The sequence below is a fragment of the Piliocolobus tephrosceles genome, chromosome 1 (genome assembly GCF_002776525.5).
Source record: "Piliocolobus tephrosceles isolate RC106 chromosome 1, ASM277652v3, whole genome shotgun sequence".
Lineage (NCBI taxonomy): Eukaryota > Metazoa > Chordata > Mammalia > Primates > Cercopithecidae > Piliocolobus > Piliocolobus tephrosceles.
Genome location: NC_045434.1, coordinates 4,165,541 through 4,192,257, shown reverse-complemented (window position 1 = coordinate 4,192,257; position 26,717 = coordinate 4,165,541). Strand labels below are relative to the sequence as shown.

Below are 26,717 nucleotides of genomic sequence, written 5' to 3'. Positions count from 1 at the left end.
AAAAAAACAGTACATATATGATTCAGTACTACTACCTACAGTTTTAGGCATCCACTGGGGGTCTTTGAACGTATCTCTCATGGATAAGGGGGGAACTGCTGTATGTCTTGTATTATATTATAGTCTTCTTTCATGTCAAACATGGTTTTGGCCAGACGTGGTGGCTCATGCCTATAATCTCACACTTTGGGAGGCCGAGGCGGGCAGATTACTTGAGGTGAGGAGTTCGAGACCAGCTCAGCCAACATGGTGAAACCCCGTCTCTACTAAAAATCAAAAATTAGCCAGGCGTGGTGGCGTGTGCCTGCAATCCCAACTACTCAGGAGTCTGAGGCAGGAGAATCGATTGAACCCGGGAGGCGGAGGTTGCAGTGAGCTGAGATAGCGCCACTGCACTCCAGCCTGAGTGACAGAGCGAGACTCTGCCTCAAAACACACACACACACACACACACACACACACACACACACACACACACACCCATGATTTTACTCCTTGAATTTACTGCCAAGCTAATCAATCCCATCAGCCCCTCACTCATTTTGTTTAGTTGCTCCAACTTTCCAAATTCTTTCCAGCCTCTGGGCCTTTGTACAGTACATGTCCCGCTGTCTGCTCTGTACTCATCTGCTTGGTCTGGTTAGACATTATTTCCATTAATGGCCTTCTCCAATCCCTGCTAAATTAAGACTAGATTCTCATTCATCAGACCTTGTACTTTTCCACTGCAGCATGTAACTACTGCTTATAAATCTCTATTTGGTTACCATGCTGTCCCCCACTATAGTAAGTTTGAGGAAGACTGTGCTCCTGTCACCGCTGCATACCCAATAACTAGGTAGAGTCTAACACGTATACTTGAAAAGAAGAACGGGTTCTTTGTATCTGTTTCTGAACCATTAGTAAAAATACATTTTAATAGTGTAATACTTGTAACCAAGATAAGAATGCAGACTTTAAAAGCCCATTCATTTTCTATTAAAAAGAAATTATATATTCATTATAAATATTTTTACATATAAGTCATTATTGATCAATAATTGGCTTTTAGGATAATCTGTACTGTTCTTTATACTTCCTGAGTCTAATGATACTGCTCTTATTTTAGAATTTTTCTTGAACTAAGTATTACACTACAGAGAAAAAGCTCGTTCCTATGTACTAGTGTTACTAACCTCTCTTAGTAGAACAAAAACACAATACGCAAAGCATACTAGAAATATTTGGTTCTTTTAATCAGCTATTGATGGTATAATAAAATAAATTTAAGTGGCACCTAATTTAACATGTAAAATAGTTCATTAAAAGATAATCTACAAAACAATGTTATGCCTAATTGTCAAAATAACACTTTTTTTTTTTTTTCAAGAAAGGAGAAATAAAGGCATAATCAAAATTATGGTTAACAACTTGGGTTCATTTTGACACTTACAGATGATTTTGTAGGCATATCGGCAGGCACAATGTTGAAAACCAATCCACTAGATTTAAAACTAATAGTAAGATAAAAAAGAAAAGATATACATTTCAGAGGTAATGTTTGAAATTAAAGAAAAATATCCACCATATATTACAACAGATTTTTTTAATGACTATTTTTAACATAAAGATTGTTGTTTTGGGAAACATCTTTTCTCTTTGAACATTTCACTCAATGTTCAATGTATTAAATCACTGACAGAGAGAAATCAGTTCTGTGCTCTGTACAAATTAAAGGACCCATGAATATATAACCCCTCCCAACCCACCAAAGCTCAGTTTTGCAATGGTCTCAGCAGAAAATAAACAGCCCACAATTTAAACAGAATTCATAAGCATTACAAAAGTTTACAGAACCCCTATGTTTCCATCATTTGTTTCTAACAATAAAGATTACAATAACAGAATTGAATGATCAGAATGCAAAAATATTTGTGCAAAACTGCATTAATTGTTCTTACCATCTAATGGGGTAAAACTTAAGAACACTCAATGACAATAATGAAGAAAAACTACATTAAAAGTAATTCTACTTTAGATATCAAACAACATGGATGATACTATTACTAAACATTGAAAAAAAACGTGGCACCATGAGAGCAGCAGGAGCAACAAATGACTTGGCAATTCCAGCTAAGGAAAGCTGACACTGGAATATGCCAAAGTTAACCTCCACAATAGGCATCCACCTGAAAAGACTGGAAACAACTATAGGGCTTCAAACTTACTTCAATGTCTTTATTCTTGAATTTGCAGGTCATAAATGAAATATTTAAGAAAGTCTTTTCCTCTCCCTCTCAAGGAGTGTTTCTTGTGTTACTGGCAATCATTAAAAGAGTTGAATCATAGACTCTCTGGATTTACCAACACCAATCCATTTAACTAGGAGAAAACAAAGAGAAAAGGATCTGCATCAATTCATTTCTAATGTTCACTCTTTGGGATTAAAAAACAGGTAGTCCCCCACTTTTCTCAGTATCACCATAACCTTTCCTTAAGTGCCCTTCTGATGCTCTCTATTCTGTTAGCAGACTGTGCCTATTTCTAAACAGGATGTACAAACCAGACCCAGCACAGGATAGTATGCCTTACTGTTCCCTTTTTAACTGTGCAATATTTTCAATTTCCTCATTTCTAATGACTTAGGATAGTAAAACATTGACCAAAACCAGCAGACCTACAGAAAGTTTGATCGAGTTCCTGATAACTGGCCAAGATAAGCATCTTAAACATCTAGATGAGAATATGATTTTAACTTGCACAGCCTCAGAAACTGCCCACTACATGAGTCTATGGAAATCGAATCATCTGCACCACATGGTTTTAGATTATTTGCAGAATTACCAGCTTCCTTAAGGTACTGTTAGGATCAACTTTTGTGATATTTTACAGATTTCTGTTCGGTTCATTGCTGTTTATATTTCAAGAAAATGCTGACTAAGAGCAGTAAGCAAATATGCTTACTAAATTTGACATCAAGCTAGGAGGGAAGAATCATGCTGGAAACGAACCACAAATACAAATGAACCACAAGGCAAAATCAGAGTAAGTGCATAATAGATTTTATATGGAGGACACATCCCACACACTTCACTTTTTCTTATCTTTCAAATACCCATCAATGCCAACAAAAGAATATAAGGAAAAAGCCATCTGTTAAAAGAATGACTTCACATAACTAGATACAGCCATAACGTTGTTATGCCTAACTCCCTTACCATCTTATATTTGTTCTTTAATAAACAGTCTTAACTATTTTTAAAAATTCTTTCCTTACATTTTTTCTAGTGAGATTTCCCATTTTCTATACCTATTACTTCCCAATGTATTTTCAGGAAACTCTAAATCTCAAGGATAGTTTAACCCAAACAAACCATAACCGTTTTTAACCCCCCAGAAACACAAACCATTTTTGGTGGTGGTAGAGATACATGAGGATTTGTTATTAAGAGGAAGAAAGGAATGAGACAATGTCACAGGATTAAAAAAAACAGACTAAGGATTAAAGACAGGGTCAGAAAGGGTGAGAAGTAATCTATTATTTCTACAAAGATGAACACTGTATTTACTTTAAGGAATAAAATTATGACTTTATATCTTCCTGGGCATTTATGCAAATCATGTGCACTCTGTAAAGTAACAATGATCTTTCCTTTATTCTATTTCAAAGGCAGACAGGTAAGTTAAAAGAAAAGACAGCTAGCCGGGCATGATGGCTCATGCCTGTAATCCCAGCACTTTGGGAGGCTGAGGTGGGCAGATCAACGAGGTCAGGAGAGACCAGCCTGGCCAACATGGTGAAACGCTGTCTCTCACTAAAAATACAAAAATTAGCTGGCCGTGGTGGCACACGCCTATAATCCCAGCTACTTGGGAGGCTGAGGTAGGAGAATAGCTTGAACCCAGGAGGCGGAGGTTGCAGTGAGCCAAGATCCCGCCACTGCACTCCAGCCTGGGACAGAGCGAGACTCCGTCTCAAAAACAAAAAACAAAAAACAAAAGTAAAGACAGTCATTCACAAAGTGTTTTTTATGTTTACCTGGAATTTGAAGCTCATCTTCAATAAATCGAACATAGTTTTGTGCATTAACAGGTAGTTCTTTAAATGCCCTTGCATTTGATATGTCTGTGTTCCATCCTGGGAGAGTCTTATATTGAACTTCAACTTTATTTAAGACTTCTTGGTTTGCTAAAAGTTAAAGAGGACATTTGTTCATGGTACACACTGCTCACTGTCAAACAACTTTTTGATATATTGCAGGTTCAGAATCTCTTTTCAAAATCTTTGGAGCCAGATACGTTTTGGGATTTAGAATTCTTCAGGTAGTATAAAGGTAAAACAGTGCAAATACCATCTGGGGTAGTATTCTATAATCAAACATATTTCTGCAGCAACACATACGATCATTTGCTATAAGAGGATAAAGATTATGTAATACTAACATTAGTTCAAGTCTGGTTTTGCTGCCAAATGAATCTGGGTGCTAAACTTAAAACTTTCCAGTTTTAAAGCTTATTGAATTTCCATTCTATTGATAGGGATTGTAGATCTGCATAATGACAGCAACCTCACAGAAAGAAGGCCTGCACACCTGCTGTCTTCTGAGAAATCTATGGTTCTGCTTGAAATTTTCTTCATTATTCCACCTATTTTCTCTGCATCCCCTAATGGAAACTGAAAATGTACTAAAGCAGAGTTTCTTTGACTTGAGTCAATATAGTGGATGCTATGGTACTCTGCCCAGATTTCTCTGAAGACTGAGAGCTGTGGGAGCTTTGCCTGCTGACCACTCACAGTTCAGAGCCTCTGCAGGACTAGCCCTCCACCGAAGGGAGCTGCCGCCCCACAGCAGCCCATATCCACTGACTTGTTAATGTGGGAACAGAAACAACCTAGGCACTTAACCTTAATTTGGGACAACTGTCAAGGGCTATGTTAGCTCCAGAGCTCCCTAAGAGATCAGCGAAGGCTTGTTTACAACTATATTGCAGTGCAATTTCTCCCTCTGCATAATCCTGCTTCTCCCACTCTCTCACAGATGTTGTTGCTCAGTGTACTTATGAGCAAACACACCTATGTGCAAATCTCTACATTGGAGTCTGTTTCCTAGGGAACTCAACCTAAGATAGCTGGCACCAGGAACGGTCAGAGGAAGATAGCTCTAAAACGAGAACTAAGAGGCAGGATCACTGGCTAGCTGGCTGGCTGGCTGGCAATGAGGACTATCACTGGGGTAAAGAGACTATGGATAGCCTCTATCTGAGGCATTGAGATTCGAGCACAGTGGAACAACAGAACTGGATGGCTCTTGATGAATGCTATTCACGAACTGGAGAAAGATAATGCAACCTGTCTGGCAGAACTTAGACGAAATTCCATCTTCTATAGCAGAGAGCAAAAAACGAGGATTAAGATGAGAATTCAATCATATAGACTGCAAAGTTCCAGACAAAGCTGAATTCTGCAATCTAGCAAGTTTGCTATGGCAAAGTCAGAGCTTTGTTTGGGAAAAAGTGGGGCCCTGAGACTCTGAATGGGACATCTGAATTGACACACCTGAAAATCCTGAATCCCTAGATTTTCCAAACTCTCTGGGTCTGCAAAATGTCCCACTACTTCCTATTAAAGGTTGTGGCATCCTGTTGCTTGAAGATGATGCAGAGGCCTCTGTCTTGCAAGGCGGCATGTACCCATCTCACATCTACCTTCACCTTCCCCCTCCTGGTCAGCAAATAACTAGGCTCAGGTCCCAATGTAACCTGGCTAAGGAAGCACTGGGCCTACTAAGGAAGGAAAGATACTATATTCTAAAAGATCTGCAGGAACAAGCCAACAATTGCCAGTAGGCACCAAGAGAGTGTACATGGAACTGGATCCTGAGGGATGCTGGGTCAAGGGGGGCAGCAGGTGGTAGAACAAAGTTGAGTAAGAGTATACTGGTAAGAGAATATCCTCTCATGATGCATGACACAGAGATGACGAACACATCCTGCTAGGAATGCTCTTGGAAGCTTAGAAGAAGTAATGAACCATACTAAGTAGGTATGCCAGAACTGCTGTGCTAGGTGGTAGGAGGAATTAAGAGAATCAGTGGGCCTTCCATTTCTAGTCATCATAAAATACACAGTTCCCAACCAGCTCTCAAAACGACAACTCCTTCTAGGCAGTGGACAACAGGCAGGCACAAAGCCATGGCTCCTGGGAGAGAAAACTCACAAGCAAGCCCAGAAGCCATCCAACTTTCTGCCTAGGAACAATTTCCTGACCACAGTTCAGAACACTGGTGTAAACAGAGAATGGCAGCTCCACTGACTGGGGAGGTAGACAGCTGACTTCAGGAAAGTTGAAGCAGCCAGAATCAGCAGGGCCAGGCATCAGAGAGGAGCTGCAGAGAGAAGGACCCCTGAGAAGTCCACGTGAGAGTCCCATGGTTACAGGAGGACGCCACAGGTAAAGAGCAGGACCAGCAGAGGCTTACCGACCTCACCTGCTACACAGTTGGGGGACTTCTACCAGACTCTGGAAGTCAGGTAGTGCTGCTGAAAAGGAAGGGACAGGGTACACTGGTGCTCCAGCACTGCTGGATTGAAGAGATCTCATTATTATACCTTAACTCTCCTGGTATTCAGCAGAGCCACCAGAAAGGCTGCTCTTTAAGAAAAAAGTCACGCCCTTGAGTGAAACCTATTACAAACCCCCTATAATGAAGCCAAAAACCAAGCTCTGCCAAGATCTATAGAAGAGAAAAAATTTGGAGACTGACTTATACCAGCTTAAAGTTTGAAAAACATCTTGTTTCCACGTAACTACACAACAAAGCATAAAACCAAACTATACAAGTTCAAGATGATCAGTGAATAATTCAATTGTCCCCTAAAACAAGAATCAACACTATTCAGAGGAAGATAACAGAATCTGAGTCTCTTTAATATATCATCCACAATGTCTAATAGTCAACCAATAGTCATTAGGCATAGAAACAGTGATCCACAACCAAGGAAAAGAATAGTCAAGAGAAACTCGACTTGAGATGGTCTAAATGTTAGACTAACAGAAAAAAGGTAGCTAATATCAATTAAGAAAATTTCATTGTTACTGAGTGAACAGATAGGGAATCTCAGTAGAGAAATAGAAAGTAGAGAAGAGAACTAAATGGAAATTCTAGAAATAAAAATTCACCCAGTGGGTTTAAAAGCATATTGGAGATGCTGATCGGAATCGTTTACCTCTTCTAGTGACTCCATTCTCCGCCTGCTGGCTTTGGCACATGAAATCCAACATGATAGGGGGAGCCTTAGCTTTAAGCTTCATAGGACTCTTGCTGCTACTTTCCCGCTGTGATAGCCACGGTAGGGGCTAATTTACACCACTAACCTTCCTCTTGTAAGTTTCCCTAGGAAAGACAACAACCAGAATCCTACAGGAGCTATTCCCAGAGGCTTGTCAACTTATTTTGCCCTCTTTAAGCACTCTCTGCTGCTGGTGGGGAGTACTGCATGTTGCTGATTCATAGCTCCGTCCCTCTCCAGGAACTGCTCTTGGCCACAGGGAGCTACCTCACTTGAGGAACAGCTCTTATTTAGTGGCTAGTTGTGCAGAGGCACAAAGTTCTGGCTACTTGCCTCAATTGAGTACAACTCTAAAGGGCCACCCTAGCTCTGTGGCTCCCAATGGGATGGGCTGCACTGCATTTCAACTAGTCCCTCTGCTTCTTTCACAAACACTACTGCTGAAAGCATTCTCTACTACGCTTCTTGGATACAAATCTCATCTCAAGAGTGGTTCCAGGGGATCTTGACCAAAAACAGCTTTAAAATTAAACACACGAAATTGACAAGTTTTATCTGTTTTGTTAGTTTTTAATATTTTAATTAAAAGACTTTGCTGTAATATTCTCTATGGCAGACCTTGCCACATGTCATTATACTTGGTTAGACTATTCTCTTTGGTGTTTGAAGTGATAACTCTTGAAATAGCTTTGTAAAGAGAATTAAGAACCAGGACATAACATATAATGGAACAGCCAGTTTTCCAAGTGAATATTATCCTACAATTGACAGTAGATACTTTTTTATAAGATATCTAGACTCCCTCTATACTTATATACATGTAAGAAAAGGAAAGATAATATGCATTTAATTTCTAAGAACTCAGAGCCATCCTTAATTCCTAAGAAACAGTGGTCATAAGGTAGTCACAAAACCTACCGGCTCATCAAGTTTTATTAAGCTAGTCAATATTCCTTCATTTGGCACATTCCTAATCCTTATCAAATGACTACGATAGAATAAAGGGCAGAGAAAGTCATTCATGGGGCCTGAAGGATAGGGAGGGCTAATATATTGAGAGCCAGCTTAACAAGACAAGGGCTCTTCTTACCCCTCTTCTTACCCACTCTAAAGAGTGGCATACTTTCCCAAGGAAGGGAGAAATACCTCCATGGAAACTACTTTCAAAGGAGGGAAGATGAGACTCAAGAGCAGTATGGCTGGGCTCAGAGGTCCATGCTTTTTCTTTGAGTTTGAGCACATGCTTGTTGTGACCCAACACCTAAATAAGTATTAGCTATGAACCAAATAACTAACAATAAGTGAGCTAATTTGCACAAATCATAAAGGTCATATTAAGCCTGTTGCTATCTATCTATCACAAATTATATGGAAGAGCTTTATGAAATTGCTCTAATACATTCACCTTATAATATCCTCTAGATATTGCCTACAAGAAAATACCTGGGATATGAGGTATGATTTCACCATCTAACTTGTAAGCAACTCCAACTTTGATTTCCGTAAACATGTCCAAAATATCCAACTTGGTAAGTGCCAACCTAATTTTGGAAGAAAAGGCAATGTTAAAAGAGCAAACTCTTAAAGGCTCTAGTATCTAATTTGATTAATGCAGGAGTAAAGAAAAATTCATGCAAAGCTGAAAGTTCTAAAGCAAATCTGAAAACAGGTTAGGATTAGATTTTAAAGCGTGCCACACAAAAGACACTAGAGGACAATGTACACTGAGTTCCTTTGCTAGTAATTGTAATAGATTTTCAATGAGGAATTTTGCTTTCTTTTTTGATTGACTGCTTTGAGACAGTCTTGCTTTGTCATCCAGGCTGGACTGCAGTGGCACAAACATGGTTCACTGCAGCCTCAACCTCCCGGGCTCAAGTCATCCTTGCACCTGAGCCTCCCGAGTACCTGGGACTACAGGCGTGTGCCACCAGGCCCAGCTAATTGTTTTGTATTTTTTGTAGAGACAGGGTCTCACCAAGTTGCCCAGGCTGGTCTCGAACTCCCAGCCTCAAGCGATCCTCCTGCCTCTCGGCCTCCCAAAGTGTCCAGATTATACGTATGAGCCACCATGCCCAGATCAGCTTTCTTATGATTGATGAACAAACAACATGTATTTGTGGGAGGACTGCCTGGAGTTAAGGTTACACTGTGGCCGTGGAACACAGCAGAACTCACTACACTACATGGATGATTAAGATACATGTACATTTACACACATGCCAGCATCCCTCAGTTCTTCACTCTGGTTACCATCACCTCTACCCTTCTGGCCAGAAATTGTCAAAGAAGAGTGAGAAAAACCACATCAAGGACCTCTTCATGATACATCAAAATTTCCCAACAAACTGACCGGAAAACAGGTTTTAAAGAGAAAATCTGTGGAAATTAGATAACAAACTAAATTTGGGATTCTCGTCCAAAAATTTTATTTTTAACCTTATTGTTGTTTACTGGAAGTTCAGTCTAATACAGATATGAATACATTTATTTACCTAATCATGTATAAGCATTAATAACAACTTAACTTTTCCTGAGCATTTTCAGTTAGCCAGGCAGTGTGCTATAGACTCTATGTTTCTCACCTAATTTTAAAAATACCACTAGGAAGTAGGTAATGCTGTTATATAGATTTTAGAGAGGATAAAACAGAGGCAGAGGATGATTAACTTGCTCAGCTACACACGCATAATGCACAGATCTGAGATCTGAATCCAGGAACTCAGACATTAAGCCCATGCGCTAATCACTAGGTATGTCGCCTCCCCTCTGCACATGCTCACGGTGTTTGTGCTATCCACCTATCTATCTATCCACCTATGCATCTATTCACCTATCTATCCAGCTATCTGACTAGGTACCCTATTCTGCCTGCCTCTATACCTACATACATGTAAGAGTATCAAGATTCTTTTCAACAACCTTGGATGTCTAGGAGGATAACCTGGGGTCCCTCTCCTTGTGTACCCTTCCCCCTTATATCTTGGTCTACTTCTGCCTGGCACTACAATTTCAATATGGAGTCTAAAGAGTGAAAATTTCCTATTAAGGTACTCCACAAAATTAAACCTATGGCTATTAATCATCTATGATTTCATGAAATATTTTTAAATGTTTCTGAGGAATACTCACGCAGTAAATCCATTGATCATATGAGCATATTTGAGCAAAACGAGGTCCAACCAGCCACATCTTCTTTTCCTTCCAGTGGTCACACCAAACTCTCTCCCCCTTGTTTGTAATAATTCTCCAATTTCCTACAGAACAGAAAATAAAACTTTAGGATTAGAATAGCAGTGCTATATATTTGATGGAATAATATATACTAGAGACCATAGCAAAGCCTCTGTGAGATAAACATCTTTCAGGTAATAACTAAATTGAAGATAGAATCCCACAGAGATGATGGATTTTATCTGAGGGAGGCATGATTTGGAATGCTTCATTTATTACCATTTTTTAAAGTCAGTATTTTTTACAATGTTATACAGATAACTTTCTAAAATTTAGATTGACAGATTAAGAAAAAAACTGAGTATTTATTAAATAGACGAATCCAGCCAATTCTTCCAAGAGCTGTAGTTTGATGTTTTTCCTGAAAACCATAAGGCAAATACATCTAATAAGTCATTGATATCATAATGCCCTTCTGAAGAAAACTAAGATGGAAAACATGCTCAAATATCTAAGCTAAGGTCACTTCCTACAATTTGTTTTTCCTATGATCTACCCAAGTCCTTGATTTGTCCCTTTCTGCTTAAAACTATCATTTCATTATCTCTTATAGTCTGGCATCATTACAATTACATAGTTTTTGTTTGTTTTTGTTGACTTTATTTTTTTGAGAAAGAGTCTTGCTCTGTTGTGCAGGCTGGAGTGCCATGGTGCCATCTCAGCTCACTGCAACCTCTGCCTCCTGGGCTCCAGCAATCGTCCTGCTCAGCCTCCACAGTAGCTGCGACTACAGGTGCTCGCCACCACACCCAGCTAATGTTTGTATTTTTTTTAGTGACAGGGTTTCACCATGTTGCCCCGGCTGAACCTGAACTCCTGGGCTCAAGTGATCCGCCTGCCTCTGCCTCCCAAAGCGCTGGGATTACAGACAGGGGCCACCATGTCCAGCCAAAATTATGTATTTAAGAAAATGTTGTTCTGACCAATCTTGCAAATTGAGTGAAAGGTACAGGAGACAATAATTCATTAAGAAAAAAAAGAAGAATGAATTTTTAATACATTTTGATTATTTACTTAGAATAGGCTTACATTTTCTTGCTCTGTAGGAAAGGCACCAATACCAACTCTAGTTGTATAAGCTTTCACAACTCCATACACTTCTCCAACATTTTGAGGGGGCATACCCAAACCAGTACAAACACCTCCAACAGTACAATTTGAAGAGGTTACAAAAGGGTAAGTCCCTAAAAACAGAACCAGACATTAAAATATAGTATACACATAAACAACACATTTTAAAACAGAAATACCGTTACAATTCTGCATTTGAGTATATTATAGGTTTCTAACAGATCTGAACTGTAACTGTCCCCTCAAAGTCCCAATGTTTTACTTTTTATTCATTTTAGCTGTAACGATATAAAAATGAGGTTAGAGCTTTAACTGAAGTGCTTACACAGAGCGGCTCCTCGAATGCATGTACAGTTACTGACTCAGCTCTTTACGGTAGCTACTTACTTAATGGATTATGAAGAAATTTAATGCTGAAACTCATCTACATGTTTTCAGAGTTCCCTGTTAGTATAAAACAAATATGACTCCCTCATATGAATATTTAAAGTGTTGTAGCAATCTGGAGTGATGGCAACACAAGAATTTTGTAGTATTCAACATTTCCCCAGCTTTTAATCTCTACTGAGGGAATAACCCTCAGATTGTAAGAGCTAGTTAAAGAGCTAGTTAAATACTTTCTCACCCCCAAAGGTGTCCTTCCTATTTAAGTATTCACTCTACCAAGCAGACACTCTGTTTTCTTTCGAGACTGGCTAGGCATATTATGGTATAAAAAATACGTATCTACTATACAGAAATACACTTTCTTCAATAGTTTACTTGGAGACAAAAGCCCATGAAATGTCAGTAAAAGCTGAGAACAATCAGACTAATCATGAGAAATCATATTTAAATGAAACGGTCAACAAACTAATGAGGCAGTAGTTTGAAGAAAGAAGTTAAGCATTAATTAACCTTTTGAAATGAAGGAAATGCTCTGAATTCAGAGTCTCATGCCCAGGGAGTTAATTTATGTAAATAGGCTTTTATAAATCTTGCTTCATAATAATGTACACATTTTTAAAAGGTTGAATTAAAGATATATATTCTTCCACAGAATTTATCTTATCTTACAGTTCCAGGCATTGAAACTGAACCATAAACCAATGAAAACCACGATTTACAGAACCTCAGACCTACTGAACTCAAATGATGATTTTATTTTTCTAATAAAATAGGGAACTTAACACATGTATTGTGTGTTCTGTAATATTCCTTTAAAAAGAGTGCCACAAGATGACAAACTTTCATCATTCCTGAATATACAAGCTAAAAACATTGTTTTAAAACTCCTTAATGCTAATATTACTTATTTATATCTTAACTACTTAGGGTTCAGTTAAGCTCCCTTAACTATAAATCATATCTTACCAAAATCAATATCTAATAGTGCTGCATTTGCACCTTCTACCAAGATTTTCTTTGGTGGTCCATGTAGGGCCTCATATAGGAAATAAACTCCATCTCTCACCATTGGTTTAATCCTTTCCATATAACCCTATACACAAAGACAAAAACCAATTTCCATGTATATTAATAAATGTTTAACATAACCAGAACAAGAATAAATTACCTGACTTTATGACATGAAAACTGACAAATGCAAAGTAGAAAAGGACTGGTGACGGTGCTCACTCTACTGTAACAATTGGATTAGCTTTCATCTCTCATGCTGATTTTCCAGGAACAGAAAAGAGGCATTAGCTCAACAAAAACTAGAGATACAGTGAAATTCAAAGGTTCTATATTAACCTCACTGCAAATAAAACCCTCTCAGCAAAGCAGTCATACTTCATAAATCAGCTTTCAGGAAAATAAAAATAAATGACTATATTACATTGTGCTTTTAAATTTTGTGAGGTATTTGAAAAGTTGCATTTATAACATAATCCACAAAACCATGATTTTTTTATTTTATTTCATTTTTTGAGACAGAGCCTTGCTCTGTTACCCAGGCTGAAGTACATGGTGGGAACATGGCTCACTTGCAGCCTCGACCTCCCAGGCTCAAGCAATCCTCCCACCACAGCCTCCTGGGTAGCTGCACCACCACCGTGACCACCTACATTTTTTTTCTTTTTTTTTTTTTGGTAGAGGTGAATTTGCCCAGGTTGCCCAGGCTGTTCTCAAGTGATCCACCCACCTCAGCCTCCAAAGTGCTGAATTACAGGTGTAAGCCACTGAGTCTGGCCGACCATGAATTTTGAAACTTGCATCAGAGTGATTCTCAAAATGTGGTGAGGGCCACAAGTTACACTGCCAAGTATGCAACTATTAGGGATTGATTGCTGTTATTCTTTTAAATTTTATCCCATTACTGTAACATCATCTATCTCTACACTATTACTAGTAATGTCCAATACTATGTAACACATGGGCATTATAAACATTTCTCAAAGCATTTAATTGTTAGTACTACTGCTTAACTTCAGAACTCAATTAAAAATGTAAAAGAACCAAGAGCTTCCCCTAAGGCCTTATGGTATAACTGCATGAAACCTAGGTTCAACTGTGTTTAAATATGTAGACTACTATGGAAATTACAGAATCTACTCACGAACCCACCTGAGTGTGTTAATACCTATTGATAAACGTATGATCACTCCTTGGCTCTAGCCTCCAGTTTCTGAGTTATTCCTGTTTTACTTCTATTTTTATACCTGAAATGACCACACTAGTCATCACACTTGTTTCTTAAAGTTTTCTGGTTCAACATACATTACCTATAAGAATCTTCTTACCCAATTCTATTTATTATTATTCATCTACTTTACATTCACATGGAACACATATAAAATGGAACTGAAAAGCCATACTCACACTTTGGCAAGTAAATATTTCCAAGTTGCTAGTCAAAAAGTTAAAATATTTGTTGCATAATAGACTGGGTATGGTAGCTCATGCCTGTAATCCCAGCACTTTGGGAGGCCAAGGCAGGCAGATTGCTTTAGCTCAGGCATTCAAGACCAGCCTGGGCAACATGGTGAAAACCCATCTCTACCAAAAAAAAACTAGCAGGGTGTGGTGGTGTGCCCATAGTCCCAGCTACTCAGGAGGCTGAGGAGGGAGGATCCCTTGAGCCTAGGAGGTCAAGGCTGCAGTGAGCTGTGTTCATGCCACTGTACTCCAGCCTGGGTGACAAAGCGAGACCCTGTCTCAAAAAATAAAATACAACAAAATATTTATTGTATAACTGAATAAAAAGAAAATGGCAGTCTATTCATAACAGCAATCAGTGCAATGAAATGAAAATACCTAACATTTAAAATGTTCCTTGTAGGTCATATTTGTTTAGAACTTAGTGGTTGGGCAGACCTAAGGTCTGCATTTATTCTAGAACAGCATATGAGGTTTGTAGATTCCTACTCAGTTCTGGAACTGATATTGATACTTATTTATAGATAAGAAGAAATAATAATCAGATTCACAGGAAACAGTTTGAAGTTCATCAAAAATAGTAGAAGGTGAAAGAATGGAGAGGATAGGAATTTCAACTACTGACCAATGTAAGCACCACTGACACCTAATAGTTGCCAAGAAAAGACTAATCTTTGGGCAATTACCTTATTTGTCTCTTAAGAGTGCAGTGCTAAAGAAACTGGCCCTATGGGGTTATCCTTCCTAAACGGGTTGGTTAGCCTGAAAAGTTCTCACTCAGCCCTTTGCTGATCTATCCTCCAACTGTTAGAAGTGATTTTTTTTTTTTTTTTTTGAGTAGCTGGGACTACAGACGCCCGCCACCTCGCCCGGCTAGCTTTTTTGTATTTTTTTAGTAGAGATGGGGTTTCACCGTGTTAGCCAGGATGGTCTCGATCTCCTGACCTCGTGATCCGCCTGTCTCGGCCTCCCAAAGCGCTGGGATTACAGGCTTGAGCCACCGCGCCCGGCCACAAGTGATTTTTATATAATGCAAATCTAGTCTTCTTTCTATTCAAAATTTCCTAGTAGCTTTTCATTATCTCCAGGATAAGATCTAAACTCCCTGTCATTGCACATGAGATGAATGATCTGGACTCTGTCTCCTTTACTTCAGGTACTCCTCCTGCTCCCTACTCAGTATTTTGTCTAAGCCATATCATGCAAAGTCACTCAAACATACCACGTCCAAGACAAACAATTTCCTTTGCCAGTTCTTACCCAAAGCCTGCAGGAATGAAAAGATCTAGATGCCAATTTGGCAAACAAGTATTAAAAAGAACATTAAAGAGGTCAGAAAGCATTACCTTGAGTTTCTGTAATTCACCTTCAATGTCTATTTCCAAAGTAGGGTATATAGATTTGTATTGGTTAGCTAGAACTTTAAACCTGAGAAACACAGATAAATCAAGACATTACCACTCTGTACAAAAATATTTAAAATAATATCATTTGATTCAAATGATTTCTGCAGATGGTAAATGATCTTAACAGCAAATTAATTCTGAAACTGACATTACCTTCTGAGAAATAAAATTTAATAAAGGAGATCAGCCATATGAATACATAAGACATTCAAATTACTTTTTACTCAAGTTTAGGCATAGCAACAATATAATTAAGGTGATATGTGTATAGGGAGGGAAGAGAAATGGAATGACTAAAATCTGTAAACACAAAAGACTTAAATCTGAATTAACTGTATTATACTATACCATAACAAAAGGGGGCAGTTTACATGATACTTGTAAAAGAGAGAGGGAGACATCAGCAATCTAACATTCTTCAGTAAGGGTGCACTGCCAGTGCAGACAAATGTTACGTGGTTGATTGAAAGGGGATACAATGTCATTATATGTTACGAGGTTGATTGAAAGGGGATACAATGTCATTATAGCTTTGATGCCACTTGTTATTATACACAACCAACTCCCTCTCATTGAGTCACTGAGTAGCTTTTTGATGACTACTAGGTTTCCCATGGAGATCTGGCTACAGAAAGCATGTGCTAAGGAAGCATCTGTTTTTCAAGTTGAACTTGGTATACAATAATTCACCAGTATCTGAGAGCTAATGATTTCTGGGTGGGAGGACATAAGGAGTCTCCAGGCCTGAAAATGCAAGGATCAAGACCTTAGAATGTAACAACCCAAGGACTGCCACAGCCCCTGGAATCATTCTATTTCTCAGGAAATCATTCCATATTTCAATTTTTAAATATAACTCTGCCTTTGTCTTCTTAGGACATTCTATTAAATCACCGTCATGTTATTTTTCATGAAGTTAATCTGTAACTAAAGATTAAGTATAATGTAATAAAGATAACTTTAACATTTCAAACCTTAAAAAAAAAAAATAGTGGTGCCAACCACCACTATTTTAACTAGAACACTGACTGTATCATTTTACACCCTAGGTTTTAAAAAAAATCTAAAAATGCATTCATTCCGTCCATTTTGAAACACAAGTTAGTTACCTCTCAGAGAAGCCATCAAAGTCAGAAACAAGGTCGCACATCCTGAGTCCACTCCGAGCAGCTTTGGACGAATAAACTGGGCCAATGCCCTTTTTTGTTGTACCCAAACTTAAAAACAAATCCAAACAAGCTTTAAGTTAGACAAGAAAGATGTAGGTCTTATGGTCAGATCATTACAGTGAATAAAGTTACATATGACTATTTTCTGTTTATATTACTTCTTGTTAAGTATATGTTCATAATCCTACTGATTTTCTCTAAAACAGGATATTCTAATACTTACTTTTCTTAAACTTCTGGTCTAGAATTAAAATATAAGGGTCTGTAAATGCTTAAACTGTACCAAAAACAAAAAACAAACAAAAAACACACACACACATACTTTTTTCCTGCTTGCTCTTGTCTCTGTTGTTCCTGGATACCATCAGCTGCTTGATGAAAATCAAATACTGAGGGGAAATAAAACCACAGTTGTTGAAACAAAGATAATACACAAAAGCAAAATACACTGCATTTCAAATTACTGAAGTTATAAATCCCTTCAGCCTCATTTCAGTATAACAAATTAAACACATTTTTAAAAGTGATAATGGTAGAAGATGATAACACCAACTAGTACATTAATATGAAAATTTGTCTGATCTTTCACTCTTATTTATTACAGTCTATACTATTTAAAAAACTAAGTCATTAAGAGGATAATTTTGAAACATCCTGCCCTAAAATTTTACAAAGGTCAATTTACAAAAATACTCTTTTTTCTTCAGGTTCTGGACTCCTAGAATCTAGGGCTCATGTTGACAACTCCCTTTTCCTCACTAGTCTCGAGCTTCCATCATCTCTCACCAAAACTGCAGTCTCCTAGTGTGTGTACCTCTTTCCATTCTTAGACATCTCTAATCCAAATGCTGTCATGCAGCCAAAGCATCTTTCCAAGACACAAATATGGCATTCACACCTCCCCTGCCCTTAAAACTCAACAGTTTCCCACTGCTCTAAAAAAAGAGACAAAATTATTTTTATTATCTGGCCTCCTTGCACAGTCTACACTTTCATCTTATACTCATGCTCTGCCACCCTCATTGCCCTCTGGTCACACTGGCATTCTTTGCAGCCCTCAGCTACAAGGCATATACTTCTGCATGAAATATTGCCTCTTTCTACACGTACACATAACTTGTACTCTCTCTCTCCCCTGCCAATGCTCTGAGAGTATTAGGATCATGTCAGCTTAGCCTACTAGTTGATTTCCAGTGCAAACACGTCCTCAAATATTTACTGACTGAATACATAGCTGGTTTATAGAAGAGGCAGAACTGGAATTTTGGTCTCTGAACTTCTAACCAAGGCTTCTTGGTTATTGTTGTTTTTAAACAGTTTCATGGGAATATAATTTATATACCACAAAATTCACCCATTTAAGATGTACAATTTACTGATTTTTAGTATATTTAACCATAGCTTCTTTTTGCTAATGATGTCACTGTTTCCAAAATAATTAAGTTGAAATGTGTAGATGTTTAACAGAAAGACTGATATGAGGTTCTTGAGATTAGTGGTAGCATCTGTAAAAGAACTATTTAGAAGCATTAGAAGACTGATACTGGAGTTATAGATGGTGAAGCTAGAAAAGTCGGATAACCCAATCTAAACCCATCCTCTGATTAACCCTGCCCATAAAACCATGTATGTACTCTTCTCTACTTTCCTCCTTTTGAGACACTATTAAAACTGTCAAGGCAATCCTCCTGCCGTGCTTGGCAAGGTTAACAACCATAGCTTTTTATGATCAACAGGTTTCCCTGGTGCTGTTAGTAGGAAAGTTTTGATGCTGTACATGCTAATTAGTTATATTTCAGAAACTAAATTTGTGTGATTTAAAAGTATCTAGTAAGCAATATCTGTCTTAGTGCCACACAGGTAACAGTAACACCTTTAAAGCCATATCAGTATACTGCACACCAAAAGATATCTACAAGAATACTCAGGGTAACAGTATTTGTAATATCCCAATATTGAAAACAACTCAAATTTTCATCAATGGTAGAATGAATGGATTTTTAAAAGTGTGAAATGGTCATATAAAGGGATACTACACAGCAATGAAAAAGAATAAAATACTCTTTATGTAAACAATAATTTTGATCTGTAAGGGTCAGTTTATCATCATGTTCCCATTTTATTGCCCAAGCAATAGTCTTTCTCAGTTACTTGAGAGGCCAGAATAGTTCTGAAGAGCTGTTTCATTAAACCCTGAATTTGCAAATCAGCTATGACAAGATTGAGATCTTAGAGTATGCCATTCTCATTTCTTTTGAATAAAAAGACATTTGAAAGTAAATGTTTTATTTTTTATGCTCAAAGAAATTTAAAAAGCAACTGACAACCCACAAATAAATGGTTGCTGCAAAGCAGGTGAACCATATTTTTCAGAAATTAATTTAGCGCCTTGGCATAGAGCTAATGCTTTCCTTGGTTTTTCTAGGCCCCAGGAAGCAATTAGTGTAATCAGAATAATTACGTTCATAAGGCTTCATCATGGCATGGAGCATTAATGCCTCCACTATTACTGTTTTGAAAGAACAGCCTTGGAATGTCTGTTTCACTTTCTACAGCCTAGATATTGCAAACAAAAAAAAATCATAACTGTGCACCTTTAGTTAAGTTTATTAACAGCATTTTAAAAGTTTTAATTTAATATTACAGTTAAGTTTTATTAACATGATTAATGTTATACCACATTTAGTATGAGACTCGGAACATGTAACAGCCACTTTGCTTGCTTTCTCACATCTCCCTGAGGTCTTGGATTCAACTGTCACTTTTCAGTGAAGGCTCCCCGGCCACATTATATACAACTATAGGCCCCTACCTCCTCCTTCAAACTGCCTGCCATTGCCTACCTCCTTTCTCTGAGTTACCATTTCTCCTCAGAACTGAGCACTATATGCCATGCTACATGGATTACATATTTCTATTGATATGATTTGTTTTCACTAGCACACGATATGCTCCATTAAGGGATGCTTTTGGTCTTCTCTACTGCTGAATCCTTAGTGCTCAGCACCATACCTGACACAGTAGGCATTTAATACATAGATATTAAATAAAAGAACAGACACCTAACAAATCTGGATTTCATATTTAATTTTTTTAAGGGTCTCAACCACTTATTAGGCCATTTTCCCTCAATAAGTATCTCTTATAGTACAAAATGAGTTATGAGATTCAGTGAACAGGGCAAAAGTTTAATGCAATAGGTCCTTGCATTAGTGTGCTAATGTAAAGAATTGGCCAGCAACTTAATAATTTTTAAGTTGCCTTAAAACAAATCAACTGTTTAAACCTTCTAAGTGAAATACTTGAAGGTAACTCGAGTAACGTAAAAGATGCATATTATAGCCCCTAGAGCAACTACCAAAATTCACAAATTCATAAAACAAGAGGTATAGCTAGTAAGTTAACAGTGGGGATAATATTAAAAATGTTCAGTGTAAAAGAAAGCAGGAAAAGAAGAAAAATAAAGAACAAATAAAAAGAAAACAAAGAGCAGACATAAATCTAACCATAGTGATAATTAACTACAGTAAAAGTAAATAGTCTAAACATTCCAATTAAAGGATAAAATTGTCACAATGAATAAAATGCAAGACCCAACTACATTTTGTCTATAAAAAATACATTATAAGATCCAAAGAGACAGATACACTAAAGATTTTTAGAGGATGGAAAGCGATACACCATGCAAATAGTAATCTTAAGGCAACTCTAGTGGCTAAATTAATATCAAAGTAGATATCAGAATAAGGAATATTACCATAAAGAGGATATTGTGGCATTAACATTCATAGCTTATTAGATACTTTTAAATCACACCATACAAATTTAGCTTCTGAAAAGTAACGAATTAGTATATACAGCATCAAAACTTTCCTACTAACAGCACCAGGGAAACCTGCTGATCATAAAAAGCTATGGTTGTTAATACCAATTCATAATGAGGAAAAGGTTCAATGCATCAAAATCAGAATTGTAAACATACATGAACCTAACAGAGCTTCAATATGCATGAAGCAAAAACTGACTGACTTCAAAAGAGAAATAGACAAATCTACAATTATTGTCAGAGGCTCAACACTCCTCCGACTAACTGATAGAATATAGATAGAAAATCAGTTGGGATACAGGATTTGAACGACACTATCAAACAATTTGATTTAATTGGCATTTAAAGAACACTCTACTCAACAAGAGCAGAGCACATATTCTTTCTAATTCCTTCTAAGTGCATGAAGACCATTAACCAAGCAGACCACATCCTGAGCCGTAAAAGAAGTCTCAACAAACTAAGATTAGGATCATACAGAGTATATTCTCTGTTCACAATAAAATTAAATTATGAATAGAGAGAAATCATGAAAATCTTCCAATATTTGGAAACACGAACATCATACTCAACATATAGGTTAAAATATAAATTATGTTATTTTGCACTGAATGGAACTAAATGTACAAATAATATTTGTGGAATACAGCTAACATAATTACATGTGTTAGAGGAACACATGTAATTTTAAATGCTTACATTAGAAAAGAAAGGTCAGGGAGGAAGAAAGGAAGGGAGGGAGGGAGGGAGGGAGGGAGTGAGGTCGGTCTAGAGTTCATGATCCAAGCTTCTAAAGGAACTACAAAAACGAGCAAATTTAAACCAAAGAAAGTAGAAAGAATAGAAAGAGCTGAACCCAGTGAAACAGAAAACAGAGAAAATGGTTTTTTGGAAAAAAAAAAAAACCCACAAAATCAATAAAATGGATACCATGAATAAAAGAGGGACATTACTAAAGACTACAAAAGTTACCAATAATTTGAGAAGTTAGACGAATACATTTCTTTAGAAAACATAAATTACTAAAACTGACACAAGAAACAGAAAAATCTGAATATCTCAATATCTATTAAAGAAATAAAATTCATAACCTTCATGGAATTCGTAAAAACATCCTCACAAAAAACATTTAAACAAGAAATATTACCAACCTCACACATAACTCTTCCCGAAAAATAGAAGGCACTAAAATTGAAGAACAGACAACAAAACTAAAGAAAACTACAGAGCAGTATTTGTCAGGATAAAAACGGTATATCTTGACCAAGTACAGCACTTAAGTTAGCTGTTGGGTGTACACATATATGAATAAAACACATAAAATTCTTTCCTTACACAGGACACAACCTGTGTAAGGTGTTTTCACTGATTGGGGAACTAGTGACTGGAAAGGAAATCACTTGCCAGAGGATCCATTATCAAGATTTGGATCCAGATCCCTTAGTTTCAAAGCCTATAGTTTTTTCCATTGTCCTACGCTCCGTATCACCCACCACACTTTCATTCAGAATCTCATACTAGGGAAAATTTTTAAAACCCTTGGAAATAAATGAACATTTTGAAGCATTTATATGCCAGATCCTGTACTCAGTTCTGAAATGAGAATTCTAACGCCTTAAATTACAATGGAGCTTACAGAACTGTCCATTCAGTGCCATGGTGACAGGGGGAGTCTCTAAAGCAAAGATCGAAGCAGTTTCACAGCAACGATTTTCCAATTAGTTTTTTGATTTTTTAATGATACTATTTACTCCTTTTCACTATTATAGAATTGATTATATTAAAATACATGTTTCTGACCGGGCAGTGGCTTACGCCTGTAATCCCAACACTTTGGGAGGCCAAGGCGGGTGGATCATTTGAAGTCAGGAGTTCAAAACCAGCCTGGCCAACATGGCGAAACCCTGTCTCTACTAAAAACACAAAAAAATAAGCTGGGCGTGGTTGGACATGCCTGTAATCCCAGCTACTCAGGAGGCTGAGGTACGAGAATCGCTTGAACCCAGGAGGCGGAGGTTGTAGTGAGCCAAGATCATGCCACTGAACTCCCGCATGGGTGACAGAATGAGACCCTGTCTCAAAAAAGAATAAAATAAAATAATAAAATAAAAAACATGTTTCTTGTAAGACTTTTTAAGGACCCTAGGAAATGAACCTTATAGGCCTGTAGTAACACACATTTTAAAGCACAACACATCCGTTATTACACATATTACTACTAACACCTAAATTTTAGTCTGAGCTTATCTTCTACAGGCTCAGTCTTCTGTCAGAAAGACTTTCCTTTAAGGACATACATTTATGGGGAAAAAATCATTATTAAAGAAATATAATTGTAAATAAAATAATAATATTCATTTACATTTATTATGGCTTAAACCACATTACTTTGCTTTTACTCTAGGCCTTTTTACTCCTTCCCATACTACTTTGTTGTTTTGTTTTGGTGGTCTAAAATAAGTAACTTGCTTAACCTCTATGCTGTATACCAAGGATGGAACTGTTAAGTGACAGACCCAAAGCAATTGCAATGAAGAAGGAAGACGGAGAATCCACACAGGAACACGGATCTATCTCTTAACATGATGTTCCTTCCAACAGGCTGATATCATCAGCATACATTTATATCTGCACAAAGCCCAACTACCTGATTACATACTGATGCTATACGTTACTCAAAGGGCAGGTATTAGGGATTCTTCTGTTTTGCAATCCTAAATTGTGGTATGCTGATTAAGATAGTGAATTTCATAGAGCAGACAACATAACAAAAAGCCATTAGAAAGTTCTGAAGATAAGTAGTGGTTTTTATCATCTAATGCAGTGCCTTGCTTTATCCACAATAGGAACAATGGATACCAAAAAGCTACACATAAAATCACGAAGGTAAAAAAAGATAAAGTTGACTATTGGTAACAGAATAAATAAAGCTAATGAGTAGTAAGTATAAGCAAACAAAAATGCTACAGAAGTATTTCACAAAAACATATTTTTCCTTATATACCTAGGAGACTGCCAATAAGAAAGAATATTGGTAGGGCCGGAGGCAGTGGCTCATGCCTGTAATCCCAGCACTCTGGGAGGCCAAGGTGGGCAGATCACCTGAGGTCAGTAGTTCAAGACCAGCCTGACCAACATGTGAAACCCTATCTCCACTAAAAACACAAAAATTAGCCAGGCATGGTGGCACACCTGTAACCCCAGCTACTCAGGAGGCTGAGGCAGAAGAATCGCTTGAACCCAGGAGGCAGAGGTTGCAGTGAGCTGAAATCACCCCACTGCACTCCAGCCTGGGTGACAAAGCGAGATTCCATCTAAAAAAAAAAAAAGTATTAGTAACACTGTATTGCTTCCTATATGATAGCACAACAGTGATATATAAGTTTAAAATTCAAGTTCTAAGATAAGCTAACAAACAAAATATAAATATTTCTAAAATCAGAAGCTTAAAATGGGCAATAAAAATGACAACCTCCTCCTTCTGAAAACCAAAACAAAACCCTTCTGTCCTGATCCAAACTGCATGTTATCATTTGGGACTGCAAAGCTTCTTTGTTTCCTTTGGTTTTTGTCTTGGTTATGCATCTATGTTATTAATTATTCTGGAAATATAAAAGGTGCCTTTTAAATAAAAGTATTACTGATAATATTGTCCTAGTTTAAGTATAATCAGGTGAAATATAAACTACTCACAAGCTTAGTTTTATGTTAAATATAGAAGTATTCCACATTTCATCCAGGTACACTAACAAACAGCTATCAAAGTATTTGCATTCAAGGATAACCAGCCTACTAATAGACAACATACAGGACAACAAATATTGCCATAAAACTGTTTTTCAGTAAAAACAAAAAATTGTTCTTTTCAGACTTTACAGATTAAGAAGCCTGTGGCACACAATGTAACAGAGGCCAGTTTCATATAAAAACTATATGTTAATCCAATAGAGTTTACTTCAAGTAAGTTATTTTATTTGGGTTACTAGGATTATAAATAGGATTCAAGTCTGTGGCTATTATCTGGAGGGACCGTTATTTGATTTCTGTGCTTGGCTGATAAATACTGTTAAGTATCTTGATGAGGCTGCCTTTTAAATAGAGGCCAGTGTTAAAACTAGAGCAGCTACTGCCACAGGACACATACATATTTAAATACAATTTAAGAGTGCAGATCAATCATAGAGAAGTTTCCTACATGGTTTTTACTTATTTCTTTTCTGGTTATTGTCTCTTAATCATGTCACTACTAATTAACAATTCTATTGGTTCTGAAAGAGAAAAATAACAGAAAAGAAAATCCCAAATTTATTGGTAGTGGTTGAAATTTAGGTTAGTCTGAACAAAATCTGAATCACTTAAAAAGCAATAATTATTACATTTTAGGCACAAAGACTCACTCTATCTGCAAAATGGTACACTTACTTTTACAAGAATATTACATGTACAAATAAATGTTCTTTGCATTTTGATGTGGCTTATTTTTAAATAGAATTAGAGATGTCTTATGAAATACCACTTGTATTACAAATTTGCTTAGCTAACCTTTTTTTCAAATAGGTAAATTTCAGCCTAGACTTTGTTAAAAAAGAAAAAAGTTAGTAAGTTTTTTTTTTTTGTATTCAGAACTCAATTACTATAATCCATCCTACTTACGCTAAATAAAAATAAAAGACAAAATTAGTTACTAAATACTTTCATTTGATAAATTTCTGATAAAAAGATAGTTACAAATAAATGCAATATATCCACCTTACCAATATGAGCTCTGTCAGATATAATAAGCCTTTTTTCCCAGCCTTCTAGTCCTGGAGAGAAAGGGGAAAAAGATATATTTTAATTGAATGTTCTGTACAGCAGTTTTAAAATCTTAATTCTTTTTTTTCTTTTTTTGAGACAGAGTTTCGCTCTGTCACCCAGGCTGAAAGGCTCACTGCAAGCTCTGCCTCCCGGGTTCACTACCATTCTCCTGCCTCAGCCTCCCGAGTAGCCGGGACTACAGGCATCCACCACCACACTTGGCTAATTTTTTTTTGTATTTTTAGTACAGACTGGGTTTCACCATGTTAGCCGGGACAGTCTCGTTCTTCTGACCTCGTGATCTGCCCACCTCAGCCTAAAATCTTTATTTCTTTAGAAATATGTCTAGGCCGGGCGTGGTAGCTAATGCCTGTAATCCCAACACTGTGGGAGGCCAAGGCAGGTGGATCACTTGAGACCAGGGGTTTGAGACCAGCCTGGGTAACATGGTAAAACCCCATCTCTACTAAAAATACAAAATTAGCTGGGCGTGGTGGTGGCTGCATCTAATCCCAGCTACTTGGGTAGCTGTGGCACAAGAATCACTTGAATCCGAGAGGCAGAGGTTGCAGTGAGCCAAGATTGTGCCACTACATTCCAGTGTAGGTGGTGGAGCTAGACGCTGTCTCAAAAAAAAAGGAAATACAATGTCTAAAAGCATTTTTTACGGAAGCAATCACATTTGTATCTTTTCTTCTGTATAGGAAACATCATGTCTAATAAGAGTTTTCTCACATGTCATTCATTCCATACATAAATTCACTCACATGCTATCTTTCCAAATGTCTTGCTCTAAAAGCTCCAAATTCAAACCAGTCACATCCACATAAATTATTTCTAGGAATCCAAAAGGCAAATGGTAGAAAAACATCATGCTGGGGAGGTTAGGTGCCTGGCAGGGAGAAATTTGCTAGGGGAGGTTAGGTACCTAGCAGGGAGAAATTTGACAGAAAGGAGTTAATTTTAGGAATGGCACCCTTTCCCAAAAGATAATTATAAAAAATATGGGCCGGGTGTGGTGGCTTATGCCTGTAATCCCAGCACTTCAGGAGGCCAAGGCGGGTGGATCACCTGAGGTCAGGAGAT

The 26,717-nt window shown here is 37.4% G+C and overlaps 1 protein-coding gene across 1 annotated transcript in view; it reads right to left on the bottom strand.

The window, feature by feature from the left end:
• Positions 1–1,211: 1,211 nt before the first annotated feature.
• Positions 1,212–26,717, bottom strand: part of ADSS2 (adenylosuccinate synthase 2) — a 43,513-nt gene continuing 18,007 nt past the window's right edge. Inside the window, exons 4-13 of the mRNA XM_023216152.2 lie at positions 25,589–25,639; positions 17,331–17,397; positions 16,949–17,056; positions 15,780–15,861; positions 12,928–13,054; positions 11,533–11,687; positions 10,402–10,526; positions 8,713–8,810; positions 4,019–4,168; positions 1,212–2,361 (exon numbers count right to left, since the gene is read on the bottom strand). Of these exons, the coding sequence (XP_023071920.1) occupies positions 2,309–2,361; positions 4,019–4,168; positions 8,713–8,810; positions 10,402–10,526; positions 11,533–11,687; positions 12,928–13,054; positions 15,780–15,861; positions 16,949–17,056; positions 17,331–17,397; positions 25,589–25,639 (1,016 nt within the window). The 3' untranslated portion in view covers positions 1,212–2,308. The remainder of the gene's footprint in view (positions 2,362–4,018; positions 4,169–8,712; positions 8,811–10,401; positions 10,527–11,532; positions 11,688–12,927; positions 13,055–15,779; positions 15,862–16,948; positions 17,057–17,330; positions 17,398–25,588; positions 25,640–26,717) is intronic.